The sequence below is a fragment of the Eleutherodactylus coqui genome, chromosome 1, assembly GCF_035609145.1.
Source record: "Eleutherodactylus coqui strain aEleCoq1 chromosome 1, aEleCoq1.hap1, whole genome shotgun sequence".
Taxonomy (NCBI): domain Eukaryota; kingdom Metazoa; phylum Chordata; class Amphibia; order Anura; family Eleutherodactylidae; genus Eleutherodactylus; species Eleutherodactylus coqui.
The window spans coordinates 391,566,134-391,591,436 of NC_089837.1; the positions used below are offsets into that span (position 1 = coordinate 391,566,134).

General features: G+C 41.3%; 1 protein-coding gene across 1 annotated transcript in view; it reads right to left on the bottom strand.

The window, feature by feature from the left end:
- Positions 1 to 25,303, bottom strand: part of COL4A2 (collagen type IV alpha 2 chain) — a 189,040-nt gene that overhangs the window by 67,697 nt on the left and 96,040 nt on the right. Inside the window, exons 5-13 of the mRNA XM_066579857.1 lie at positions 10,456 to 10,590; positions 9,185 to 9,229; positions 8,900 to 9,016; positions 6,767 to 6,838; positions 5,803 to 5,838; positions 5,663 to 5,725; positions 3,581 to 3,616; positions 3,045 to 3,086; positions 1,096 to 1,143 (exon numbers count right to left, since the gene is read on the bottom strand). Of these exons, the coding sequence (XP_066435954.1) occupies positions 1,096 to 1,143; positions 3,045 to 3,086; positions 3,581 to 3,616; positions 5,663 to 5,725; positions 5,803 to 5,838; positions 6,767 to 6,838; positions 8,900 to 9,016; positions 9,185 to 9,229; positions 10,456 to 10,590 (594 nt within the window). The remainder of the gene's footprint in view (positions 1 to 1,095; positions 1,144 to 3,044; positions 3,087 to 3,580; positions 3,617 to 5,662; positions 5,726 to 5,802; positions 5,839 to 6,766; positions 6,839 to 8,899; positions 9,017 to 9,184; positions 9,230 to 10,455; positions 10,591 to 25,303) is intronic.

Consider the following 25,303-nt stretch of genomic DNA (forward strand, 5'->3'; position numbering starts at 1 on the left):
CAAAGATGGTTTAGGAAAAGTAAGAAAAAATACAGATGGAAAGAAAGTGCCAGACAGAGACTGGTTTTCTACGTGACAATAGATGTGCTGCTGTTGCTAAGGTTGAACTACATATTCTTTCCATGTACACACACACAGAATGCGATCGATACAGATCTACTAAGGGGCATCCATTTCATTGGATGCACTATTAAAGGGAAGGTCTGTCTGTAGTGGACACTGATTTGTTGACTGGTTCTCCATTTACTGACACCGATCAGACAGTGGTTAGATATTATTCCAAATAATGTTATATTAGTCATACCAATTATAAAAGGACTGCTATACATTTATTATAGCATTTCTGTTACTATTATCATCATTACTATACTCTATTTTACATTTTATATCCTAAATATTGTTTACCTAAACCTAAATTGTGGCGTTCATGTCTAAAGTGAGTACTTTTCATGGCCAGCTAATTTTATTTCTTATTTAAACATTGAATAAAGTGACTTTTAACTAACCGGCACTAGGACCTGGGAAATGTATACATACAGTAAGCTGGATTACAAATGAAAGGGAAGCTCCATGAAAATGCCATTTTTATCATTACCCCCACACTAGGAGTTTTCAGACCATGATCTAGGTTGATAGGGCATACACAGGAAATGTTAAAGGTGTTGTCCAACTTGAGTTTTTATCTACAGTCTACCCATGTGGAACAAAATAATGCTCACCTCTCCCAGCAACCCACTGCTCCGGGTTTCCTCTATGATATAATATAGTTGCAGGAGGCTGAGCACTGATCGATCAGCTCTTTAGTATTGCAGAGACGTCCCGCATAGAGGCTGGTGCAGCCTGTAAACAATACATTGCGGGGCAGACCCAGAGCCCTGGTACTGTACATAGCAGGGAGCTGGGAGAGGTGAGTATTAGCTGATTTATTATTTTTTCACACCGGCAGCCTCTTTAGATAAAAACTTAATAAGTTGGACAACCCCTTTAAATCAAATACCTCAAATTAGAAAGTAAAATACAGAGCCTAACATCAGACAGAAAGAAGTTTACAAAATTCATAAATGAAGGATAAAAGCAAAGTCATGATCTGATTACTGTTAATTGGCATGGAAGGCCTGGCGGTCCAGGGGGGCCTTGTTCACCCTGTAAAGGTAGACATAAATATGGTGAGAAAAACCTAATAAGGTGACAATTCTCATATATTTCATATTCAGATTAACGCTCAAAAACATGATAGATATGGGGTTTGCTTGCATAATCAGTTTTCTAAGCTTATCAAATATGACTTTCTTAGCTTTAGCAACATCAACATCCCAGTATTCTACATTTTCAGAAGTCAGTAATTAAAAGACACATCACAATGAACAGAAGAAAGAGTAGCCTTGTTGTATTGTTGTAGCCAATAACATAATGAACAGCAACTGAAATTCAGAGAGGTAAACTATTTCAATGGTTAGGACTAATGGTCAACACCATTAGTTAACCATTAATTGGTTAACTTAACACCACTAGTTCTGCTTTGGTAATATGAGTAAATTGCCATGTAATACACTAAGGCTCACACTTATTTGTTCATTTTCTCCAGGTATTATGGCACACTCCATTTTTGTGTAAAAATGTGTGACTTTTTTCAGCACTTGCCTGTTTGTAAAGTGCTGAGAAAAGTCAGAATGCTTTACGTTGAATGGACATGGTCTACAACTTTTAGACACATTTATTAGTCCTAAAGCCAGAAAGTTGTGCAAATTTTGGTGCAAATCTACATCTGCTCATAGTTTTCTTCTTATGACTTAAAGACAGTCTGAAATGTGCCGTATTAAGAGGCACACCCCTTTTAATAAATTAGAGGCAATTTAATCCAACAATCTTTTTTTTTTTTCAGGCTGGCATATGAAATGTCAGCCTTAATCAATATGGACCCATGATTTCTTATAACAGCTAATTAAAATGGATCACTGCCCCAGGCTTGATTTAGTCTAGTGCACACTTGCATTAAAAAACTTGTTTGTGTTGCGTCCGTAAAAAGACCGTTTTCCATACATATGTGGTTCCGTATGAAGTTTTTGTGTCCGTGTCTTTACCTCAGTATGTCATCCATTTCTCATGTCCGCAAAAAAAAAAAAACAGCCCGTCTGCCTTTTTTTCTGCATTTCCCTAAACAAATAGACAGTAAACAGATGGCATCTGAGTGATGTCTGTGTTTCTTCTATCTCCACAGACTTGAAAGTGCGAGTCTGGTCCATAAATCGGATCAGAACAGTGCATACTCTGAGGTTTTCTTGCAGTCCTTCTGTGGTGTGTGTTGTGACACTGAATAATCTGGGTCCGTATGCTGTTTGTGTGGAGTCTGGTTTTTAATCAGACGTCACACGGGCATCAGTCATAGTATTCATTTGTGCTGCATATATGGAGGATATTTCTAAAGGCTGGTTTAGACACAACAATTATCACTCAAAAAATCTTTTGAGCAATTTTTAAGCAGTAATCGTTATGTCCCCGCTTGTCTTCTGCATCCAGCTGTTCCCCGCTCAGAGCACACGGCTGTCTTCTGCATCCAGCTGTTCCCCGCTCAGAGCACACGGCTGTCTTCTGCATCCAGCTGTTCTCTGCTCGGACCGCCCAGCTGTTATACAGCCAAGCACTCCGAGTTGGGTATGGAGAACAGAGCTGGACTGCTCTGTTCTGCATACCCAGCCTGTCTTCAGTGAGTGCGATACAGCTGAAACAGTAGTATCAGCTGTCTCCCGCTGTGAATTCTTGATAACTGATCGCTGATCTTTTAGCATGCTGAAAGATCAGCGACGGCTTAACGAACACCGCATGATGTCAGTGCAGTTAAAGAAAACAACAATTATCACTCAAAAGATGGCTTTGAGCGATTTTTTTTTTTTAGCAAAAATCGTTGTGTCTATAAGGGCCCTAACATTCTAATTAGCCCTGTGAACAGACCATGTTCTTGGCATAACCACTAGCTAATATTCCTTTTTTGATAGGATTACATATAGCATTGACTGAAATATTTTCTTGCATAGGAAAGTGTTTACCTGTTCACCCTTCTGTCCGTAAAATCCAATGCCTTTACTACCCTTCATAGAAATGACAAAAATAAGAATTAAGGTATAATGAAGAAGAAGAAGTTCCTAATAATTGACTAGTAATATTTATTTCAATATATTAAATATCAAATTGTTTTATGTTACACCCAGCTCCCCCGGACCTGATGCAATAAAATGACTCCAAAGTATAACACAAAGGTTACCCCACTATACAAAGATACTCATTTGCATTACCTCTTCTAAGTAATGTTAACCTGCCATATTAACTACAAGTTGCATGAATATTCAGGCAGCTGATTTCACGTGTAATGAGTAAGCTAGTAATATTTTATTCACAGAAAGGCATTTACTTGCAGAATGCAGAAATAAATGGACATAATATTTTTGATGTTCTATACACTAAACATGTTTCAGAAGGTTTAGTTTTTACTTTAGTTTAATAAAGTAGAATTGTTGACTATATTGTATTTCTATCATTCTTTTATAGTGTATATATTTATAACGTGTGTCTTTATAAAACTTACAGGTGGTCCTGGTGCTCCTGGAGGCCCTGCAGGTCCCTAGAGAGAAATCACACAGTATGTTAGAATGAACTATAAGTCATTTGTATGTTCTTTGAGCTTCACCAGCTATGCAACATTTTCTCTGTAAGGCCTCGGTCAGACGAGCGTGTATTTGTGCGCACAAAACCACGCGCCTATTACAACCATTGTTTTCCTATGGTGTGTTCACATGTCCGTATTTTACAGGCGTGCAAATTCGCGCACCTGCAAAAGACAGGACATGTGGTGTATAGGTCCATGCTGCGGATAAATATTTACCGTAGGGAGTCCCCTCATCACTGAGCACTGTGACAACACCGTCACAGTGTTCAGTGATGATGGTGCTGCACGCGGGGAATATTTACGCACAGCACGGACCAATGTGGTGCACGCATGTCCTATCTTTTGCAGGTGCAGGGATTTGCACACCTGAAAATACTGACATGTGAACACACCATAGGAAAACAAAGAGTCTCCTGCCACAGCTGTCACAGTTGTGGCAGAGGAGCATGATGTTCTCCCATTGCGTTCAATGGGGCCGCCACTGCTGCCGGCGGCCCCATTAAAAGCAATGGGCTTCAGCCAACCACTGCTGTGATTTTCAGGGAAATGCTTTAAATAAAGGCTCTTTTTTTGAAAATCATTCCTAGCTGGTGTAAAAAAAATAAAAAATAAATATATATACTCACCTCTCCGCCGCTGTCAGGGCTTGGCACATCTAGCCTCTTGGCTTACCGGAACTGTGCTAAATCTCTTTCAGCAGGTAAGGATTTAAAATTGCCGCCTCATGAAAGGGCTGCGTCTGATTGGCTGAGCGCTCAGCCAATCACAGGCAGCGCTCAGCCATTCATTGCATTCATCAAATGGCTGAGCACTGCCTGTGACTGGCTGAGCGCTGTGACCAATCACAAGCAGCACTCAGCTGTCATTCAATGAATGGCTGAGCGCTGCCTGTGATTGGCTGAGTGCTCAGCCAATCAGACGCATGCCCTTTCAGGAGTGGGGAATTTTAAATCCCCACCTGCTGAAAGAACTTCAGTACAGTGCAGGCGAGCCAAGCGGCTAGACGTGCCGAGCCCTGTCAGTGGTGAGTATATATATATGTTTTTTACACAAGCTAGGGATGATTTTCAGGGAATGGCTTATATTTAATGCCCTTGCCTGAAAATCACTGCATGGGTTGCCAGCATCCCATTGCTTTCAATGGGGCACCGGCAGTAGCGGCGGCCCCATTAAAAGCAATGCGCATGCAGCTTCGTTCACCCGCTTTTTTTATGCACATCTGTGCAGCGCTGTATTGCACGCATATGTGTGCGTGCTAAACAACGCTCGTGTGAATGAGGCTTAAAGCATTTTCTAGGTCTACATCTAATCCCATCATTCATACTTTCATTCCGTATTTACTTCACATTTAACTCAGTTATGTAGAGTAGATGTCTCTTCTTATGATGACCACTCTCTTATGTCTTACCTTACATTAGTTTCTATTCAAAGCATATTCTAGTAAAGAAAGCGTTTTACAAAGATTTTAAGTTTCATATGGGATGTTAATATCTTCTCATTTCGGACAGGTCCCTGTGACATATCCTTGCTTATCAAGGTAAATTTGTCAATTCATTTTCAATAGTTTGATTTTTTTAAATGTAATCATTGTATTATGTAATCGAGTTAATTTTGCTTGGAACTTTTGCATAAGGAGAGAATCATATTTTAGTACTACACAGAAAATAATGTACGAACATGTTGTATTTTAACAATAATGGAATAATAAGTTCACATAAAAAGTTAAGTGACTTTGTATAGTAAACGGTTTGCTGTGCATTCAGAATATACCTCAGCTCACATTCTGGTGTACATACCGATGTGCTGAAAGATTTCATAAGTCCCTTTAGCTTACAGTTAGCCAGTATGGCACACAGCGGTTTATATATAATATAAAAAAGGAAGAATATGATATTCTCAAAAGGCAATTTTAATATAGTGGCCACTCATATAGTAGTCTTATATTTGAATAGAATTATTGCTATACGCAATAATTAAATAAGTAAGGTCAAATGCACTTACAATAAATCCAGGTTGACCCATTGGGCCAATAAATCCTGTAACTCCAGGTGAACCTCTGGAACCCTGCAAAAGTAAAAAAATTATGACCGTTGAACAGTAACAAGACTAAAAATGTAAATTTCATAAATACAATAACTTACGGGAACTCCACTAAATCCAGGTTCACCAGGATCCCCCTGAAATGAAAAAAATCCAACCACATTAACAAAGTATGCATAAGCAACTTTATATATAGTAGAACTTCCTGTGCTCTTGTATGTTTTGTGCCCTGCGATAACTCACTGAATTTAGATAACTAAGTATGTTTAGGGACTTTTCACAGTATATTTTTTTGAACTATAAGTCATAAAAAAACATTATAGAAAAAAATCATTTGATGCATATCATTCATTTTGTAAAAACATACTAGTTTTACAGAACCTAAGACATGTAAAACATATCTGTTGGGTCTCAAGAATAGAACCAAATGCATAAGGTTTTATTTAAATGGCAGTGTAACTGTATGCTGTCATACAGCGATGCAATAGGGATAAATCCATAGGGGTACACAGGACATCACTGTACATCAATATGCCTCCAATGTGAACAGCATTATTTTCTTTCAGACTGAATACTAATCCAACACAAATAAAAGTGTGGCATGCTCCAATGTGCTGTATTATAAAGCAGGTACCGGTATTTCCTTTCATGGGGCTAGAAATCTCCAAATTATGGCTGTAGATGGTGGTCATTTTGTTAGTTTACTGGACTACCACTTTAAGTGCATTAGGCATTAAACTTGCCATATATTTTGTAGAATGTCTCCCCTACATAATTTGGCTTCATAAACATCCTATTGATATAAAGATTGCATAAATGCTACTTATGATTTAAAAAAAATTCTCATGATAGTGACATGTAAGACATTTAGACTAGTAGGTTTTCAGGTACTGAGAACCCCACAAATTGCTAATACTAGGGAGCATGGTGTTCATCTGAGTGCTTCTGCTCTTTGTATTGGTGGAGGTCTCAGCACCTGGATCACCACTGATCAAAACCTCAGACATATCAAAGTTTGTTTTTTAATTATAGGTATCTTTTAAACTATAATAATGATGAACTTACCCTGAGCTTCATTTTCAGGTCAAATGGAATGTGATAAGGTTCACCTTTCAGACCCTTGAAACCTTGTTCACCCTGTAATACAAAATAAGTTCATATTTAATACATGGGTAACACAATTTAAAAAAATCTAGTCCTCCTTTACAGGGCCACTCGAGCAAATATACATTTTTCCATCACTGCACCCCTCATTTGATTGCCTGTCACATTCTGGATGTCTCTTCTGCATAATGTATGCATTTCCATGCAGTGCAGCCTCCTGCCTTATATATAGCAGACACCATCTTGATAATAAATTTCTCCCTGTCCACCCCTTTCCCCCATGCTATGCTAGCAATTTCATAATGCATCAGTACAGCAACACATGGCTAGCGAGCGCAGTACCATCTCTGACTTCTGGAAGGACAATAATATTACCTCCTATGATCTAGATTCACCTAAATTAGCTAAAGACCATAAGTATACAGTAAAAACACGGAGTATCATGTATTTCATTAGAACTGTATGTGTAGCGATCTGGAATAGGGTTGGAGTCCCTTTGTTGTAACCACTGTGGATCAGTAGCATGGTCAGGGAAGCCAGAGGTCAGTACACGGGTAGTATCAGTTGTGGTACAAAAGGGGTAGGCAGGTAGCGTAGTCAGGGAGAAACCAGAGGTCAGTACACAGAAGCAGCAATTGGGACAGGAGCAGTTGGTAGAAAAACCTGAGCTGTCTGAGAGAACAATAACAATCCTTGCAGATTCTTCATATAGGTGGTTGTGATGACTGAAAAACTTGGCTTCCTGAGAGAGCACAAAGCCAAGTAAATCTCAGGTAGTCAGAATGAGATCACATGACCCACCTTAAGAGAAGGACTCCAGTAAGTTTCTGATAGAGAGGTATAACTAAACAAGGTAGTACTAGCTAACTCATCATCCTGCCTAGACTTTTCACATGGGTTTATGCAAGTTGCACCCAAGATCCTCGGGCACAACTTTCACTGGAGAGCACACATACACCCCATGTGTGTGCAGTCCGATACCCATGGGCAGTTGACATACTGCACTTAAGGAACAGCACATGGGTGAGAAAAAACGACTGTGGGAATGAGCTCTAATTCTCTTGCACCCCTTCAATTAGACAGGCGTCTCAAATCTGCCGCCTGTCTAATCTACCTATTTTTTGTTACTTCTCTGCCTCTACCCTTTGCCAACCCCTTCATTGATTTGGATTGATCCAAGGCGTGCTGACATAGATCATGGCCTCCTAGCATGCTTGTCTTTCCATGGCAATGGCCCAAACACAGTAATGATATGTTCACAGGGGGCAGATTTTCAAAATCATATCCACACACTGTGGAAAAAATCTGCACTAAATCAGTGTGGAAATTAACATGCAATGCAACATTTAAAACCGCAGCTTGTCAATTTTAGCAGTGGATTTACGATGCAGATGCCACCACTTTAAATAAGGGAGTGAATTCTGCACCAAATCAGATGCGTATTTTGCTCTGCGGATTTGCTACAGAATTTCCACTATGGACACACCACATCTAATCTGCCCCAATGGGAGATTATACCCTAAGAGCTTCGACAGATGAACGTATGCACAAAAAAGCGTATTTGCGCATCAACAAGTTTGGAAATGGCAATACTCAGGCTGACACTTGCGTGTCAGTGCATAGTATTGTAAATGTTGTGCTTGGAACGCCAGTTGACATGAGCGCGTTACTCCCTTTCCATTAAATAGAATGGCTATCTAAAGCCTAATAAAGGCAAGCAGTCTTCTTTTGCCTGCATTGTCCCCCTTTTCTTTTAACCTGCCATAGACTTCTATGGCATTTTTCAGCGTAAAACGCAGAAAGACAGGGTGAGTCCTATCTTTTCTCGCGCGCAGGAAACATGTTCATGAGAACTAAGCCACTGAAATCAATGGGTTTGATTCGTCACATTTTGTGGGCGTGAGTTTCACTCGCGCAAAAACATTCATCTGTTTAAGCCCTACGGAAGCATACTGCCTGTTGTCCAAGTGCTAAACACGACGCTCACGTTGCAATAAATATTATTCTTTCTTTAAACCTAATTTCAAAAGAGTTATTCAGAGATGCTATCTAAATATTACCATATTTTCCATGTATATATTACATAGTACTTACAGGGTAGCCTGAAGAACCACTTGGACCTTGTGGCCCAGCCTCGCCAGCGTCACCCTTTGTCCCATTACAACCATCCAATCCTGGCTTTCCTCTTGGACCACCTTGTCCAACATGGCCCTGTGCACATTATAATTTGAAAACATCACTGTACACAGAAAACAAGCAAACTAAATACATTAGTTTTAAGTGTCACATTAAAATGTACATTTAAAACCTAAAATTTTGAAGAGTTCATGTAATTTTTAAAAATAAATTGTAAGAAAAGTGTAATGCTGTCATACGTACAGGTACGCCATTCGCCCCTGGAAATCCGGTTACACCACTTTGGCCCTATAATAAAAAAAGAGTCCTGTGAGCCCAAACTCTTTTAGATTAGTCACCAAGATCCGATACATATGGGTACGGTTAATGGGAAACTATCACATAAATTATTGTTAACTTCTTTAAAATAAATGGCCATTTTAAGATTTTTATCTCAAAATCAATCATTTTATATAAATGTACATGTATTGCACTTTGCTCCTTCCTGGAAGCAGTACTTAATGACCCACTCTCCTTTTACCTGTTGATGAGAAATGCTTTACAATCAAATTAATAGACTTTTTTGGACCAATATATAGGGAATCATGTTTGGCCACCCAAACATTCCTCAATAACTTTTACATTTTTGTATATTTCCCTATGAAAATTGACATGCATAAAGATTATGGAGGAGATTTACAAAAACTGTCTAAAAGGTTGCCTTTGTTGCAACCAATCACAGAGTAGCTTTCACTTTTGAACAGCACTATGAAGAATGAAAGCTGAGCTGCGGTTGGTTGTTGTAGAAGATTTTTGTTTTAAAACGTTTTATAAATCTCCCTCTAAGTCCACCAAGCCATCACACCTCTGAACAAAGTGGACTGCACTCATAACGTTAAGTCATGACCTGCCAAACAAACGTTTGACTCGGTGTGCCACAAACATGTACTCTATTGAACACTGTGTGTTTATGGTTCATGAATACTGGCAAACTGGTTCATTTAAACATGGCAAAGGACATCTAGGAATAAGTATAGTAAAGGAAGTTTAACAAAATTTTGTATTCACAAATTTGAAAGAACCGGAGGTGTTACTTTCAACGAGATGGCAGAATATGCCACACATCTACTGAAAGCTATTTTAGTGACTGATTGTTTTAGAAAATTCTGTGGCCATCAAGATCCCACCACTTGCTTTCTTCTTGTGAGGTTTATTGAAGGGCCAAATATACAACAATAAGCTGCGAACAAAGTTGCAGCCATTGCCAGCATCATATTAGCAGATGTCTTTGCCAATGTGCAGACTCATATGCAAAAGTCCTTGGATTCTGAAGGGCCATCTGCAGCATATGCAGCAAGGTAAATACAGATCATCTTTCATAAGGAACCATACAAGAGTACAATAAAAGAGTTATTGAGGAATGCTCGGGTTTCCTAGCCAGAGAATCACCTGTAGAATACTATTTAACTTGGGTGAAATGATAAAATAAAACAAAAGAATAAAATAAGTTCTGTAATGATAATGTCTCATTTTACCTTATCTCCAAGCGGCCCAGTGATTCCTGGCTGACCTCTTTCACCTTTGTCTCCTTTACGACCCGGTAATCCATCTATCCCAATGAGTCCTGGTGGCCCTGAGATGCCTTGATTTCCAAGTTGTCCTGGTTGTCCCTGCGTAATAAAAGTATGAATATTAAAAACAGCATAGGCAATATGTTATCTAAAACATGTTGTGTAAAAATGGTTTTGACCAGATATGAGTGAACAATCCTATAATATTCCCACACCTTCAACTCCAGTGGGTCAAAGCAAAAAGCAAAAGGTGCAATGCAAAAACTTTAGGGAGAAAAGTGATCATCATCCAATAGTTTATACATTCCTTATTTGTGGCATGAATGCTCAATTATCTGTCATGAAGATTAATCTTTTTTTCCCCCAATTCTATAATTACTTTATTAATAGCTGGAATGAATATAACAAAAATGGAGGCTAAAGTGAAAAGTGATTAGATTTGAAGATGGAGTAAGCTATTCAAGTGGCCTCCACATACTTTATATGGCCGAAATTACATGGACACCTGACTGTCAAACCTATTTGAGTTTAGTGGATATCACATTCCAAAACCATGAGTGTTAATATGGGGCTGGGCGGTCTTTTATGGCTATAACAGCCTTCTCCCTACGGGCATTTGTGAACATGATAGCCAAAAGAGCATTTATAAAGTCAGCCACCAATGTTGGATGAGAAAGTCTGACTCACACTCAGTGTTCCAATTCATCCCAAAGGTGTTTGATGGGGTTGACGTCAGGGCTCTGTAACCACTTCCAAATCAAACATGTTAAATCATATCTTTATGAATCTCGCTTTGTGCCCAGGTTTACAGTTATTCTGGAACAAGAAGGGGCCTTCCCCAAACGGCTGGCACAAAGCTGAAAGCATACAATTGTCTAAAATGTCTTTGGATGATGTAGCGTAAACATTCCTTTTATTGTAAGTGAAGTAGCATTAACCATAAAAATCAGCTCCAAACCCTTGTCCCTCCTCCACCAAATGTTACTGTAGGCACCAAATGTCCACCAAATCCAGATTCATCCCTCAGACTGCCAGATAGTGAATTGTGATTTGTCCTTCCAGAGAACCCGTTTCCACAACTCCAGAGTCCAGCGGCAGCATGCTTCATGCCACCCCAGCAGATGCTTGGCATTGTGATATTAGGCATATGCTCAGCTGCTCAACTATAGAAACCCATTTCATGAATCTCTCGAGTCCCGACACACAGTGTTGTGTTCATGTCATTTCCAGACACCATGTGGAACTCTACAATGAGTGATACAACAGTGGGTAGGTGATTTTTATTTCCCACTATGAATTTGCATGGTCTACTGCTTCATGGCTGAGCTCTTGTTACACCTCCAATACCTCTGCTTTATTGTAATAACCCTTACAGTTGTCTGGTGCAGGTCTAACAGATCAGAAATTAAATGAACCCACAAAATGAAGCATCATATAATAGTATCATGTTTAAAGCAGCTGGGTTCTTCATACAATTCTGACAACTACAAATGTCTGTCTCTGAAGACTGGATGGCTGTGTGCTTGATTTTACGCACCAGTTTGTAATAGGTATGGCTTCACACCTGAACGCAGTAATTAGGAAGTGTCCAAATGCTTTGGCCATTAAGGGTGCTTTCACATGGGTCAGAATTAGCCCACACTACGCACCAAAAACGTATATTTGCTACTTATTCTACTGCTGCGGAATGCCACTCTAAAACCCAAAGGTCTAACTGCGGATGTTAATGTGGAAATGCAGGAAGATTAAAGCCATTCTCAGTTACGCATCAAAATCCACAGGTAGTCCTATGAGTTTTGGTGCCGAATTCACCACGTGTTGCCGTGTGTCTTGTGGATTAATTCTGCCCGTGTGAAAGCACTCTAAGGGTACCATCTCATGTAGCAGGCTACCACACGGCTGGGTTACTGCAACGATATAGCTGACAACTGGTAATGCGGATCCATGCGGCTTGCTAATGACCTAAGTGTTCACTAGCTGTAAGTTGTTAATGCTTGCATGGTTTTAAAAATTAACAGCTAGTGGCCACTTAGTTCATTAGTAAGCCGCAATGGAGCTGCATCACTAGTGGAGTTGTTTGACCATATCGCGGCCACAACCCAGCCACGTGTCAGCCGTGCAGCGGCCACTAGGTGGGACTGTACCAGTGTATCTTGTTAAGTAGCAGCTAAACAAAGGGCAGTTGTGCCAGAGCCTCAGATCTGAGATATCTGGACTCTCATCTATGAGCAGACATTTCAGTTAATGCATTCCAAGTTATATTGATTTTTTTTTCCAACAAACCTATACACGCACACACACAACCAGTGGAAGGAAGAGGCGAGGGCAGCCATGTGACTTATTTCCCATTGTTCTGTATTTCCTTTTTTTTTTACTTTTTTCAGCTCTTTCTTTCTTGTTCTTCATTTAAACTAAAACTGTGAATTTCAGTTTGTATATAATCATGTACTTATTAATGTTACCAATCTTGTACAGCAGAATATTGGGAAAGTAAGTCTTACTACTGCAGTTTCATTTTCTTCCAACAGATGGCGACCTAACATAACATTAGACAGCAAAGTCAATTTTCTATGTGTCAATGCCTTAATCTGGTAAACAAAATTTGAGGAAAGGATTTGTCATTTAAAAAAAAAAAAAAAACATATAAAAAAGTGACAAAGTGACTTGTTCATCCAATATATAACAAACCAGATATGTGAATTATAGAAAAATATGGGAGTTGCAGAATAAAACAATATAGTGCTTTATTACAGAGCCTCTGGAAATAAGACATATAATATTTTTTTTAATAAAAACGTCTTCCAAAAATAAAAAACAAAACTATATGCTTACTATCATGTGCTTACAGATGTTTGCTCATGGCAGCCATGGTCTGTTCTCTATTTTCAGTGCACAAAGTGGGAAATTTGTGCACTAAAAGTCTTCTGGTGTAAGAAAAGCACAAATTTTAATGCACTCCATATTTGCACTAAAATTTAGATTTTTAACTCTTTTGATTTTTTTTGCTGCTTTCGCCACTTATAAAAGGCAAGTGTGCTGGCAGCGGACCCACCCTCATTTTCTGGTTTTGGTTGATGCCTCTCACACAGTGAAAATCTATTCCTGAGGAGCAGATGCTGTTTCTTCACTAAGTGCTTCTCGCATTCAATGCAAAATCTATAATAGGGCACTACCTATCACGTGGCTTTTATAATACTGGCATCTATGTCTGTGGTAGAGGGGCTTCTTGGTCCTCTTTGAAGACAGTGTTTTATTTTATAATTCCATAATTTGCATCCCTGCCAGATCAATGATGCCCTAGGCAGCTGTTTGTTCCTCCTACCTCTCATCCTTGCTCTGCTTGGAACACTATGGAGTCTGTAATCTGAATAGGACCCATAACTATAGTGCAGCATTTATAATACTGGCGTCTTCTTATATGGTGGAGGGGTCCGCTCTGGCACTAGGGCTGAGTTGTGACTGATACTGCTATGCTCCCCTATAGCTATAGCTCATTATCACATCAGCAATATCAGCAACTTGTATGCAGAGTACAACTTTTTGCACAAAGAACTTTGAAGACAGTGGCTTATTGGTTTTGCTCTTTTAAAGTCATTTTTATGAAGATGCAAAAAAAAATTTCTTTAAAATGTCACTCAATGCTACATGTGCAATACCATACTATTAGAGATGAGCGAGTATACTCGGTAAGGCGATATACTCGAGAGAGCATCGCCTTTTTCGAGTACCTGCTGGCTCGTCCCTGAAGATTCGGGGGGGGGGGCGCAGGGGTGAGCAGGGAGTCGTAGAGGGGATCGGGAGGGAGAGAGAGAGAGGGATTTCTCACTCTCCTCTCCGCTCCCCCTCACTGCTCCGCGCCACCCCCAACCCCTGCTGCCCCCCGAATCTTCAGGGACGAGCCAGCAGGTACTCGAAAAAGGCGATGCTCTCTCGAGTATATCGCCTTACCGAGTATGCTCGCTTATCTCTACATACTATATAAATTAGTAATCTCAACTATGTTTTATACGGTTAGTTTATTAAAGGGGTTGTCACATGATGGGTGTGCCACCATCCGACTGGCTTACCCACAGTGATCCATGCATATTGCTGAACCCAAATCTAGGCTTATATTTTGGATATATAGTATCATATGGTAACCTTTCAAATTAATTGCTGTCCATGTTATGCATGGGTGTGCTGGTTGAGAACCCAACGGTCTCAAGCATATGGGAGGGCAAAGATGTAACCACTCCGTTTTGACTCACGTAAGCATTAGTAATATAATTTAAGGAAAAGGCTTCCCACCAACAGAGGAGTAAGGTGATAGTGAGTGTAATGCTGGCAAGTTATGAGTGATGCAGTGTACCCAGGTTACCAAGAAGAGGTTGTGGTAGGTAGAGGTAGATAATGACTTGCAGAACTATCATGGGTACCAGTCCTTGCTGTGTGGTTTAGACTGACACTGTGGCTGATATAGGGACTGAAACAGCAAAAGCAGTGAAGGATATTCAGACTGTGATCACAGGGGGTGTAAGACAGTAGGGGCGCAGTAAGCTGCTAACTGACACCAGACAGGGGTAAAGTGGAAGTAAGCTGTGTTCTTATAAGCTATCAGCATGAACATCACTGCACAAGCACCTATATAAAGTGCCTCATTGTCAGGAGCAGTTAATGTTTGGCAGTGGAACCATATTGCTGAAACTTTCTGCAAGGCTTTAAGTTGCATAGACTTCAGAGAAACGTAATCCTTGTGGGCCAAATCAACCTAAAGAGTTTCCCAGTGTGGCCGATTTGTGCCATGCTATATGTTCCAGTAAAGCTTATAAGACCTCTGTGACTCTGTATCCCGATAAGTCTGTCCTTCGCCTCGTAAGTATTCTTACATGGTGCCCCATCCTCATGGAACCCTTCCTGTTACAGGTACATGGAATCCTTGTGGCACCATATTACAGGACAGAGGACATTGTGTATGCTGTTATATGGTGCCACTGTTCTACACCCTATTAGAGGTGTATTCCCATATGCGGAACTATAACATGATCATGCGTCATTGTGTGCATGAGCCCTTCTTCTCTTTTTATTTGACAAATGGAATTTCAACTTCTAATAAATAATTGCTCACAGTACATCGTAACAACCTGATAGTGTTCATTGTGCTGTAATGCTTTCCAACTCCTTGCCTAAGGAAATTACACAATTGTTTGGAATTAAAGTAGTTCCAAATATCAATATGTCATGTTTCTCCCAGATGTAAAAATGGAAACGTGTAATATGGTTCAGTCTTCCGTAGCAATTCAGTGTTTAAGAATTAAATTTATGCAAAAATATTTAAAACATATCACATTTTTAGTAAGTGAATATGGCAACTGAAATAGAATACTTGCAAATGTCAATTTTCACATGTAGATTAAGCTTTGACTATGGTTATAGTGTGATTCAAATTCCTATTCACAAGGCCAATACAGGAACTAGATGCTTACATCACATGTGTAAAACACAAGGCCCACGGGCCAAATCCGGCCCGCCACCTTGTTCAATGTGGCCCACGAGCATGACCGGCATCACATGCCGGCGGCCGCTCACCACAGCAGTGAATACCAGCTGGGGGGGAGCGGCTCTTCTGCCGGTATTCAGTCTGCGGCGCCGATCCCAGGCGCACACTGTGACATCAGTGTGCACCCGGGATCCTTCTCCCCCCTCCCCTGGCTCTGCAAGAGCCGTAGGGAGGATGCGTCCGGACGTGCACACTGATGTCACAGTGTCCACCTGCGATCAGCGCCAGTGACAGTGAGCAGAGGAGCAGCGGCGCTTCCATAATGAGGAGGTAAGTATATGGATTTCAGGGGGCACTATTACTACTGGGGCTGATATAGGGGATACTATTAGGAATAGTGTCCGCTATATCGGCTCTAGTAAAAATAGCATTACTGCTGAAGCCTCTGTGGGGGTCATTATTACTGCGGAGGTCTCTGGGAAGGTCACTATTACTGTGGAGGTCACCATTACTGTAGAAGACTCTGTGGGGGTCACCATTACTCTGAAAGCCTCGGGGGGGGGGGCACTATTACTGCGGAGGTCTCTGTGGGGGTCACTATTACGGCGGAGGTCTCTGTGGGGGTCACTATTACTGCTGAGGCCTCTGTGGGGGTCACTATTACTGCTGAGGCCTCTGTGGGGGTCACTATTACTGTGGAGGCCTCTGTGGGGGTTACTATTACTGCGGAGGCTGCTGTGGGGGTCACTATTACTGTGAATGCCGCGGTGGGAGTCACTATTACTGCTGATGCCTCTGTGGGGGTCACTATTACTGCTGAGGCCTCTGTGGGGGTTACTATTACTTCTGAGGCCTCTGTGGGGGTCACTATTACTTCTGAGGCCTCTGTGGGGGTCACTATTACTGCTGAGGCCACTGTGGGGGTCACTATTACTGCTTAGGCCTCTTTAGGGGTCTCTATTACTTCTGAGGCCTCTGTGGGGGTCACTATTACTTCTGAGGCCTCTGTGGGGGTCACTATTACTGCTGAGGCCACTGTGGGGGTCACTATTACTGCTGATGCCTCTGTGGGGGTCACTATTACTGCTTAGGCCTCTTTAGGGGTCTCTATTACTTCTGAGGCCTCTGTGGGGGTCACTATTACTTCTGAGGCCTCTGTGGGGGTCACTATTACTGCTGAGGCCACTGTGGGGGTCACTATTACTGCTGATGCCTCTGTGGGGGTCACTATTACTGCTGAGGCCTCTTTAGGGGGTCTCTATTACTTCTGAGGCCTCTGTGGGGGTCACTGAGCTGTCAGTTCTCTGCGGTGAGCCATCTGACATGATTCTCCGCTCGTGGATGAGGCGGCTGTGCTTTCCATAGCAACGCTATGGAAAGCTTTCACTGCGTTACCCACGGCTGGATTATCGCTGCGGGTAACGCAGTGAACAATTGCCCGTGGACAGGCAGCCTTACAATTACAGTCGGCCCTTTGAAGACAACCATCAGGCTGATGTGGTCCTCCGTGAAAATGAGTTTGACACCCCTGGCTTACATGTTAGGTTAGGCCTAGTTCACATCATGTTTGCTTACAAAGGTGACATTATATATTTGTGTGTGTGTTTTAGATATATCTCACATAAATGAGTCTGAGAACCATCTATATTTCCTTAAAGTGTCCCTTTTACAGTGGCAATCTCCTCTTTGATTATGTTATAAAGAAAAACTAACTTGAATATAAAGTTCGGACTAAATATTCAGGTGAACACTGACATTTATGTCATGATGTGTATGCAGTCATCTTCCAGTTGGTTCCTTTCTGGCCAGCAAGTACATGAGCAAACCTTTATCGATGCCATTGTATGAAGATGTTTGCATTGTTGTATGATTCAATATCACATCCATGCAGCTCATCCATATATTGTACAATGTACAATTGCTGTCCTCAGGTCAGGCAACAATGTCACCCAATATAGTAATCTATATGTAGTCGTAACAATATACTTCATAGAAATCCAATTTGTACAGCATTAAAGCTATTTATGTACATAACTCCAAGTGAATAAGAACATTGTATAAAGAAAGACGTTATCTATCATTATCTAGCAACTACAGAGGAACTGAGACATTGTATACTACAATGCATGCAGAAATCACTTTGAGGGCTCAGCCAGATCCCTGCTATTAACTGTCAACAAAAATAGACCAAAGTAGATAAGATTAGGAGCTGGTGAGAGACAGAACATTTCATACACAGAAACATAGCACATAGAAAGCATTAAGTGTTGGTGGCTGATGAAGACCGAATGGATCATCTAGTCTACCCATGTTGTTAGTGATGAGTCATATTTTACAGACTGAAATACATTACTTAAACCAACAGGAAAGCAAAATGTTGGATGAGATGCAGAATGATAAAGCAAACTCTCCACTAAATTTCACTAGTCTAAAGGCCCTTTTAGATGGGACTCGCCCCCCTGCTGTTCGCTCCATGAGCGAGACAGCACTACTAGCTCCTGTGCAGGAGCACGGGAACGAGGACACACAGGGACAAGTGCCAGGCATTGTTTGCCCGACATTCATCCCATATAAACCCAGCTTTACCCAGGAAGAAGTGCAAAGCTGCCTTAAAAAAATTAAAATAGACAGATCACCGGGTCCCAATGGCATACACCCCCAGGTTTTAAGAAAATTAAGTAATATGATAGACAGAATATTGTTTCTTATATTTAAGGACTCAATAGTGCTGAGGTCTGTTCCACTGGATTGGCGCATAGCCAATGTGGTGCCAATATTCAATAAGGGGTCAAGAAGTGAATCTGGAAACTGCATGTCGGTAAGTCTTACTTATATTGTGGGTAAAATGTTTGAAGCCTTTCTAAGAGATGCTATCTTGGAGTACCTCAAGGAAAATAGCTGTATAACTCCATATTAACATGGGTTTATGAGAGATCGCTCCTGTCAAACCAACCTGATCAGCTTCTATAAGGAGGTAAGTTCTAGACTGGAATAAGAAGAGTCATTGGGTCCTGTGTATCTGGGCTCCTTCAAAGTGTTTGATTCTGTGCGGCATAAAAAGTTGGTATATAAAATGAGAATGCTTGGTCTGGGGGACAGTGTGTGTAAGTGGGTAAGTAACTGGTTCAGTGATAGAAAGCAGAGGGTAGTTATTAATTGTACCTACTCCGATTGGGTCACTGTTACTAGTGGGGTACCACAGGGATTGGTTTGGGGCCCTATTCTTTTTCATATATTTATTCATGACCTGATAGAAGGATTGTGCAGTAAAACATCAATATTTGCAGATGACACAAAACTATGTAAAGAAATTAAGAGAGGGCAGAATGTGGTTGTAAGAGGAACTGGATAAGTTTTTGGCTTGGGCAAAAAAGTTGCAAATGAGGTTTAATGCTAATAAATGTAGGGTTATGGGCAGGGGAAATACATGTCACCATTACATACAAAATGGGAAACCACTCGGAAACACTGACATGGAAAAGGACTTGGGGATTTTAGTTAACTGGAAACTTTTTGCGTTTTTTAACGCACCTCCTCATCATCACTGTGCTCCACTCCCTGCCTGGCCATGTGGCTACCTCCCTCTTCCTCTGCACTCTGTCGACTTTCTCTATGGCTGGTCGCAATGTCGGCATTGTGATCACTGCGGTGCTGCCGACAGCGCGACCAGCTGGTAATGCACTGAATGTGCATATCTATATGGCAGGGGGCAGCCTTTGTGCCCCCTCACCTCAGGGGCTGAGTCGGCATTGTGACCACAGATGGTACGCCTATGTTCCTGACTATTTTGTTTTCTGTGCACCTTGACCTCAGCTCTGTATTTTCGACTTCATCATTGCTTGCGTCATTCCATGACCATCTGTCTAGACCTCGTTATTGCCCTTGTGCCACCATCCCTGACCATAGCCAGTCCTCCTGATACACATCTGTTCACAAGTTTAGATCCTGTGACTCGGCCCAGTACAGCGTCAGTAGCCACACCACTGAGACTATCTTTATGAGTGATCTTATAGCAAAGATTATATCCAACTTGGAAGAGTCAAGTGTCAAAAGTAGGGTTCCCCAAGTGCTGGCTCCTCAGATAGCCCTAAGTCAAACCAGTGTGTAGCAAGGCAGATCCACATCCGTTTGACCAAAATATGGTATTCTGAATCTGGAATCTTACAAATACAATTCACAGAACTGTATACAAGTAAATGTAAGTCATTAAAAAGATGATGATACAGAAACAAATAGTAATGTGAGATTTATTTTTCACAGGAGCCCCATGGTATGTCATGCAAAACCTTACACCTGTTTTGAAGACACAAATTTCAGTAACAAACTGAGAAAGCGGTTCTGCCAAGCCAATTGTTTTGTAGTAGTGTGTGGGAGGGTTCTCAGGCACTCATAAAGCATCCAGCAGATGTTTTGTGTCAGCAGGCGTTGGGAGCTCCAAGGGCTACAGTACATCTGTCCTGGGTTTGATATTTGTGAGAACATTCTTTTCCACCAGAAGCGTTCCCTAATGAAATTTTAAATATCGCCAGCGAACAGAATGATAGTGAGATTCTCAAAATAAGAAATACTCAGATGACTGAGTCACTGCGGATGTGAAATTGGAAAAAAAGATCCCTCCAGGAAAATGAAAACGGAAATGGGATTATTTTGAGACAAAAGCTGATTAACCCTTACAAAGATAAGTGACGTCTTTACACTAAGGGAATTGAATGTGGTAGAAGCCGTTAATAAATGCAATCAGGAAGGATTCCTTTGAGTATTGTAGATAAGAAAATACAAATGTCACCCATCTTTGGAAAAAGAGTAGCGATGTTCCCATGCTAAGTGGGGTAAGTTCTTGGGCTGTATGTCAGCCTCAACCGCTCTTTTTTTTTCATTTTGGTTTTGACATAGTAGAGTCCGACCATCCTTTTAATAAAGTATTTAAGCTGGTTTATCTCAATAGACCACACAACTCGTATGCACAGAAGATTGGAGATATGGCTTTGAACAAAATGTCCTGCAGAGTCCTTGAAGTAAAGCAACTCCAAGCACAACTACAAATTGAAAAAACAGTCACAACACAATCACAAGTTAACTAAAACTACTTTTTGGGGTATTACAAGCGGTTTGGACATGAAACATTAACCACAGGTTAATGAAGTTATCCAACATATTTTTTTCTTTATAATCATGTTCCCCACCATAAAAAATAACAAACTAGCCTTTATTCACCTCTCCCAACTCCCTGCATCTCCTGCACCAATACTTCTGGGTCTTCACCGTGATGTAATGTTTACAGACTGCAAAAGACTGTGTATAGGACTTCACAAGTGGCTGAAGTCACTGCCAGAGTTCAGCGCTCTTCTGTCCTTCAAAAATACCAAAATGAATGGAAACCCTGTCAGAGACTAAAGTAATCTCCACTGTACTCAATAAAGGGGTTTTCCGGTACATTAAGAAAAAATTCTCTAAGCTCAAAATAGTGTGACTTGAAGTAAACAAATGAGTACTCACCTATTCCAGCAGCTCCCCATTCAGCATTACAGCTCCAGTTCAAGTTGCATGCAACCCAGAAGAAGTGGCAAGTAGTATGCCATTCATTGTGCATGTGCCTGCTCAGCCATTCACAGGCTTCAGTGGTGATTCTACCTTGGCCGCTGAAGCCTGTGACTGACTGAGCAGTCATGTGCACAAAGAATGGCATACTACTTGCCACTTCTTCTGGGTTGCATGCAACTTGAACTGGAGCTGTAGTGCTGAATGGGGAGCTGCCGAAATAGTGGGGTACTCATTTTTTTTACTTCAAGTCACACTATTTTGAGCTTAGAGAATCCTCCTAGTTCTGTTGCCACGAGTAGTGATGAGCGAGCATACTCGCTAAGCGCAATTGCTCGAGCGAGCATTGTCCTTAGCGAGTACCTGCCCGCTCGAGAGAAAAGGTTCGGGTGCCGGCGGCGGGCAGGGAGCTGCGGGGGAGAGCGAGGAGGAGCAGAGGGAAGATCTCTCCCTCTCTCCCCCCCGCTCCCCCCTGCTGGATTCTGCAACTCACCGCTCCCCCGTGCCGCCACCCGAACCTTTTCTCTCAAGCGGGCAGGTACTCGCTAAGGGCAATGCTCGCTCGAGCAATTGCCCTTAGTGAGTATGCTCGGTCATCTCTAGCCATGAGCACTGGGGCAGCAGCGCTGAATGGGGAATCGCTGGAATAGGTGAGTATTCATTTTTTCTTAATCTCCCAAAAAACTCCTTTAAAGTCTGTTGCTCAATTCTGGGCCTAAGTACTGTTTCTGTGATTCAGTTGGGACCCTGAGATAGAAGAAAGCCATGGTAAAGTTAAAAAAAAAATCACTGTGTGAAAGAAACCTAAGATGAAAGTAAATAATTCAGATATATAAGAGGTGACCCAGAGTTTTGCCAATGCAGCTTAGAGAGCTGACCTCAATTGATTTTTCATGTGAATTTGTGGCTAGGAAGCTTGCAAACATATATGGAATTTCCATGTTCAATAACAAAACTGCTAAAGAATTCAGGTGGGCAGCGTTACACACTCCTTGTAAAAAAAATAAAGCCCCAAAAAAGAGTTGTCATTTTGCTGCAAAACTCGGCATGCAGTTACATCCCAGGCAGATATGTAAATGTTGTTGGGATTAGATGAACGGTCTTACCACCTGAGGCCTTAAAAGTGGTTCCAACTTTGGTCTATAAAAAGGCTCTCTGAGGCTGCTTGTGTGTATTGACCTCTTTTTCCGCATGTGCAGAGCTTGTTGACCACTAGATATGACCCTATGACACAATCCAAGAGATTTTGCCCAGTTAACAGAGTTTGAGAGGGGATATATTATAATGAAAGGCAAGAAGTTGGATGGTCGTATCGATGAATTCATGGCCACCTGGACTGTTTGACCAGACTGTTAGGACATTATGGGACCAGTGGATGTGTGAGGTCATGCACACAAGGCGACCACCAGTAAAGAGGATTGTCTGATCATCTGACAAGCACGAGCAGCTCCAACTGTTCCATTGTCCGCCATCCAGAGACAGGTGGCACTATCATTACATGCCATTGCCTGTCAGAACCATTTCAAGGCACTTGGTTGAAGGACATTTGGTCTCACTGCACCATTATGTGTATTGCTTTTGACACCCACCCATTGTCAGACCTAGGGGTGTGTGCCTTAATCCTGCCGTTGCTGTAGAGTAGCCCACTGCCGCCACTACTGGTGTGATGGTCTAAGAGGCCATCGTATACAACAGTCGGTCATCCTTAGTAGTGGTACGAGGGCCAATGGTAGCTCAGCAAAATATTCATTACATCTTGCAGCCAAGTATGTTACTCTCATGGCAGGACTTCCAAGAGGCATTTTCAGGCAGGCTAATGCTCAGCCACACACAGCTAGGGTGTCACAGGAATGCCTCCACAATGCTGCCACACTTACATGGCTGTTTGATCGCCAGATTTTATTGCCAACAGAACATGTATGGGACCATCTGGAATGCCAACTTCGACTGCCTACAAATTTGCACAATTTAGAGGCTCAGACACAGCATATGTGGCCTGATATGCTGCAGGATACCATGCAGAACCTGTTGGCCTGCATCCAAGCTAGAGGTAGCTCAACAGGGAACTAGAGCTTCCCTTCACGTTTTCTGCAATAAATTATCCTTTCGCACAGTTATTGTAATCACTTATATAAATGTTACAATCACACATAGAAGGTTTCATTTGATTCTGACAACTCCTTCTAGACGCTTAATTTTTGGAACAATGAGTATATTCTTTCTACATTGAACTGTGTCCATACAGTTGACTGTAACTATCTATGGTCATTTTATGAACATGCCTTATAACAATTTTTAATTATGCTATTTTTTTTAAGAAATCACTATCTGAATGCCTAACTTAACAAATTAACATCAGTTTGGGAGAATTTGAACAGGTAATGAGAAAGATATTTCAGTCAATATACCATTACATTGTGGATAAAAGGGAAGGATGATTAATTTGGAGGCTGTAGATGGTAAACTCCAACTGATAAAGCAGGTAGAGCAGTCATTGTCATTTGTTCCTATGGGCTCTTCTTCGATCGGGCTCCAGTATTGTGAATCTGTTAAGTAGGCGGTCTCCACCACCCACTGTCAATGTATGATGTCAGATTTTATTGACAATCTGATATCATACAATAACATTGAGCAGTGGTGACTGCCCAATGGACAGATGCGCAGGACTGGGAGCCAGATTAAGAAGAGCCCATACGGGTGGACAGTGGTGAGTATGAAAAAAAGAAGTCTGAGGTGCCACGGCGGCAGAGATATGCAGCCAGTCCCACTTACTTTACAGTATGAGAGGTATTCTCTAAAGGCTGTGACCAGGGGCAAGAATGGGTCAAAGACTATGAAACCATTTTTTTAAATGAAGCAAATACTCTTGATTACATATATCCTACTGATTTGTGTATAGAGCTGTTTATACACTACATACCCTGAATAGTCTGATCCTGCAATGATACTCCATTTGTCACTTTCTAACATACATTTAGGTGCGAAAATGCTACAGCAGGATCTGATATTTTTCATCTAGACTAAATGCAACGTTGCTTTATTTTTTAATTTTAGATTCATTATGAGTAAAAAACCACCTTAACCCCTTCCCACCCCAAGCTGTACATGTACATCAAGAGAGGGAAGCAGTTCCCACAAAATGATGTATGTATGCACCATACGGATGGTGAGAGGTCAGGAGCTAAGCCTCTACCATCCACAGCGGCCAACACCGGAGATAATGTTAATCTTGGCAGTTAACACCTTACAAAGCCACAATCAGTGTTGACATGTAAGTAGTTAACAGAGGGAGCACGCTCCCTCTGTCATGTCATTGGCCTTCCACCATCCAACAACAGGTTACATCGCAAACTGGAAACCTGACAGTTGCCTCCGGGTTCGCAATTGCTGCTACTGCAAATGAAAAGAGATAATACACTCCAGTACAGAAGTACTGCAGCATATTATCTGACTGATCATAGGATCACATAAGTCCCCTAAAAAAGTAAAAAAATAAATAAATTGGTAAATGAATATCTAAGAAAAATAAATAAAATCCCATTGTTTTATGCACTTTACTGTTTCATTTTGTCAAAACAATGCATGTTTGTCATCGCCCCATTCGTAGTGACCAATAACATGACATGAACACACTGTTTATCAAGCATGGCAAACACTATTAGAAAGCAAAAAGACAAGAAAAAAACCCAATGTAATGAGGTTTTTATGCAAGAGATGAAAAAAGTTGTATGTACCCCAAAATGGCACTAGTAAAAAATATAGCATGCCACGCTAAAAACAAGCCCTCAGACATCTCTG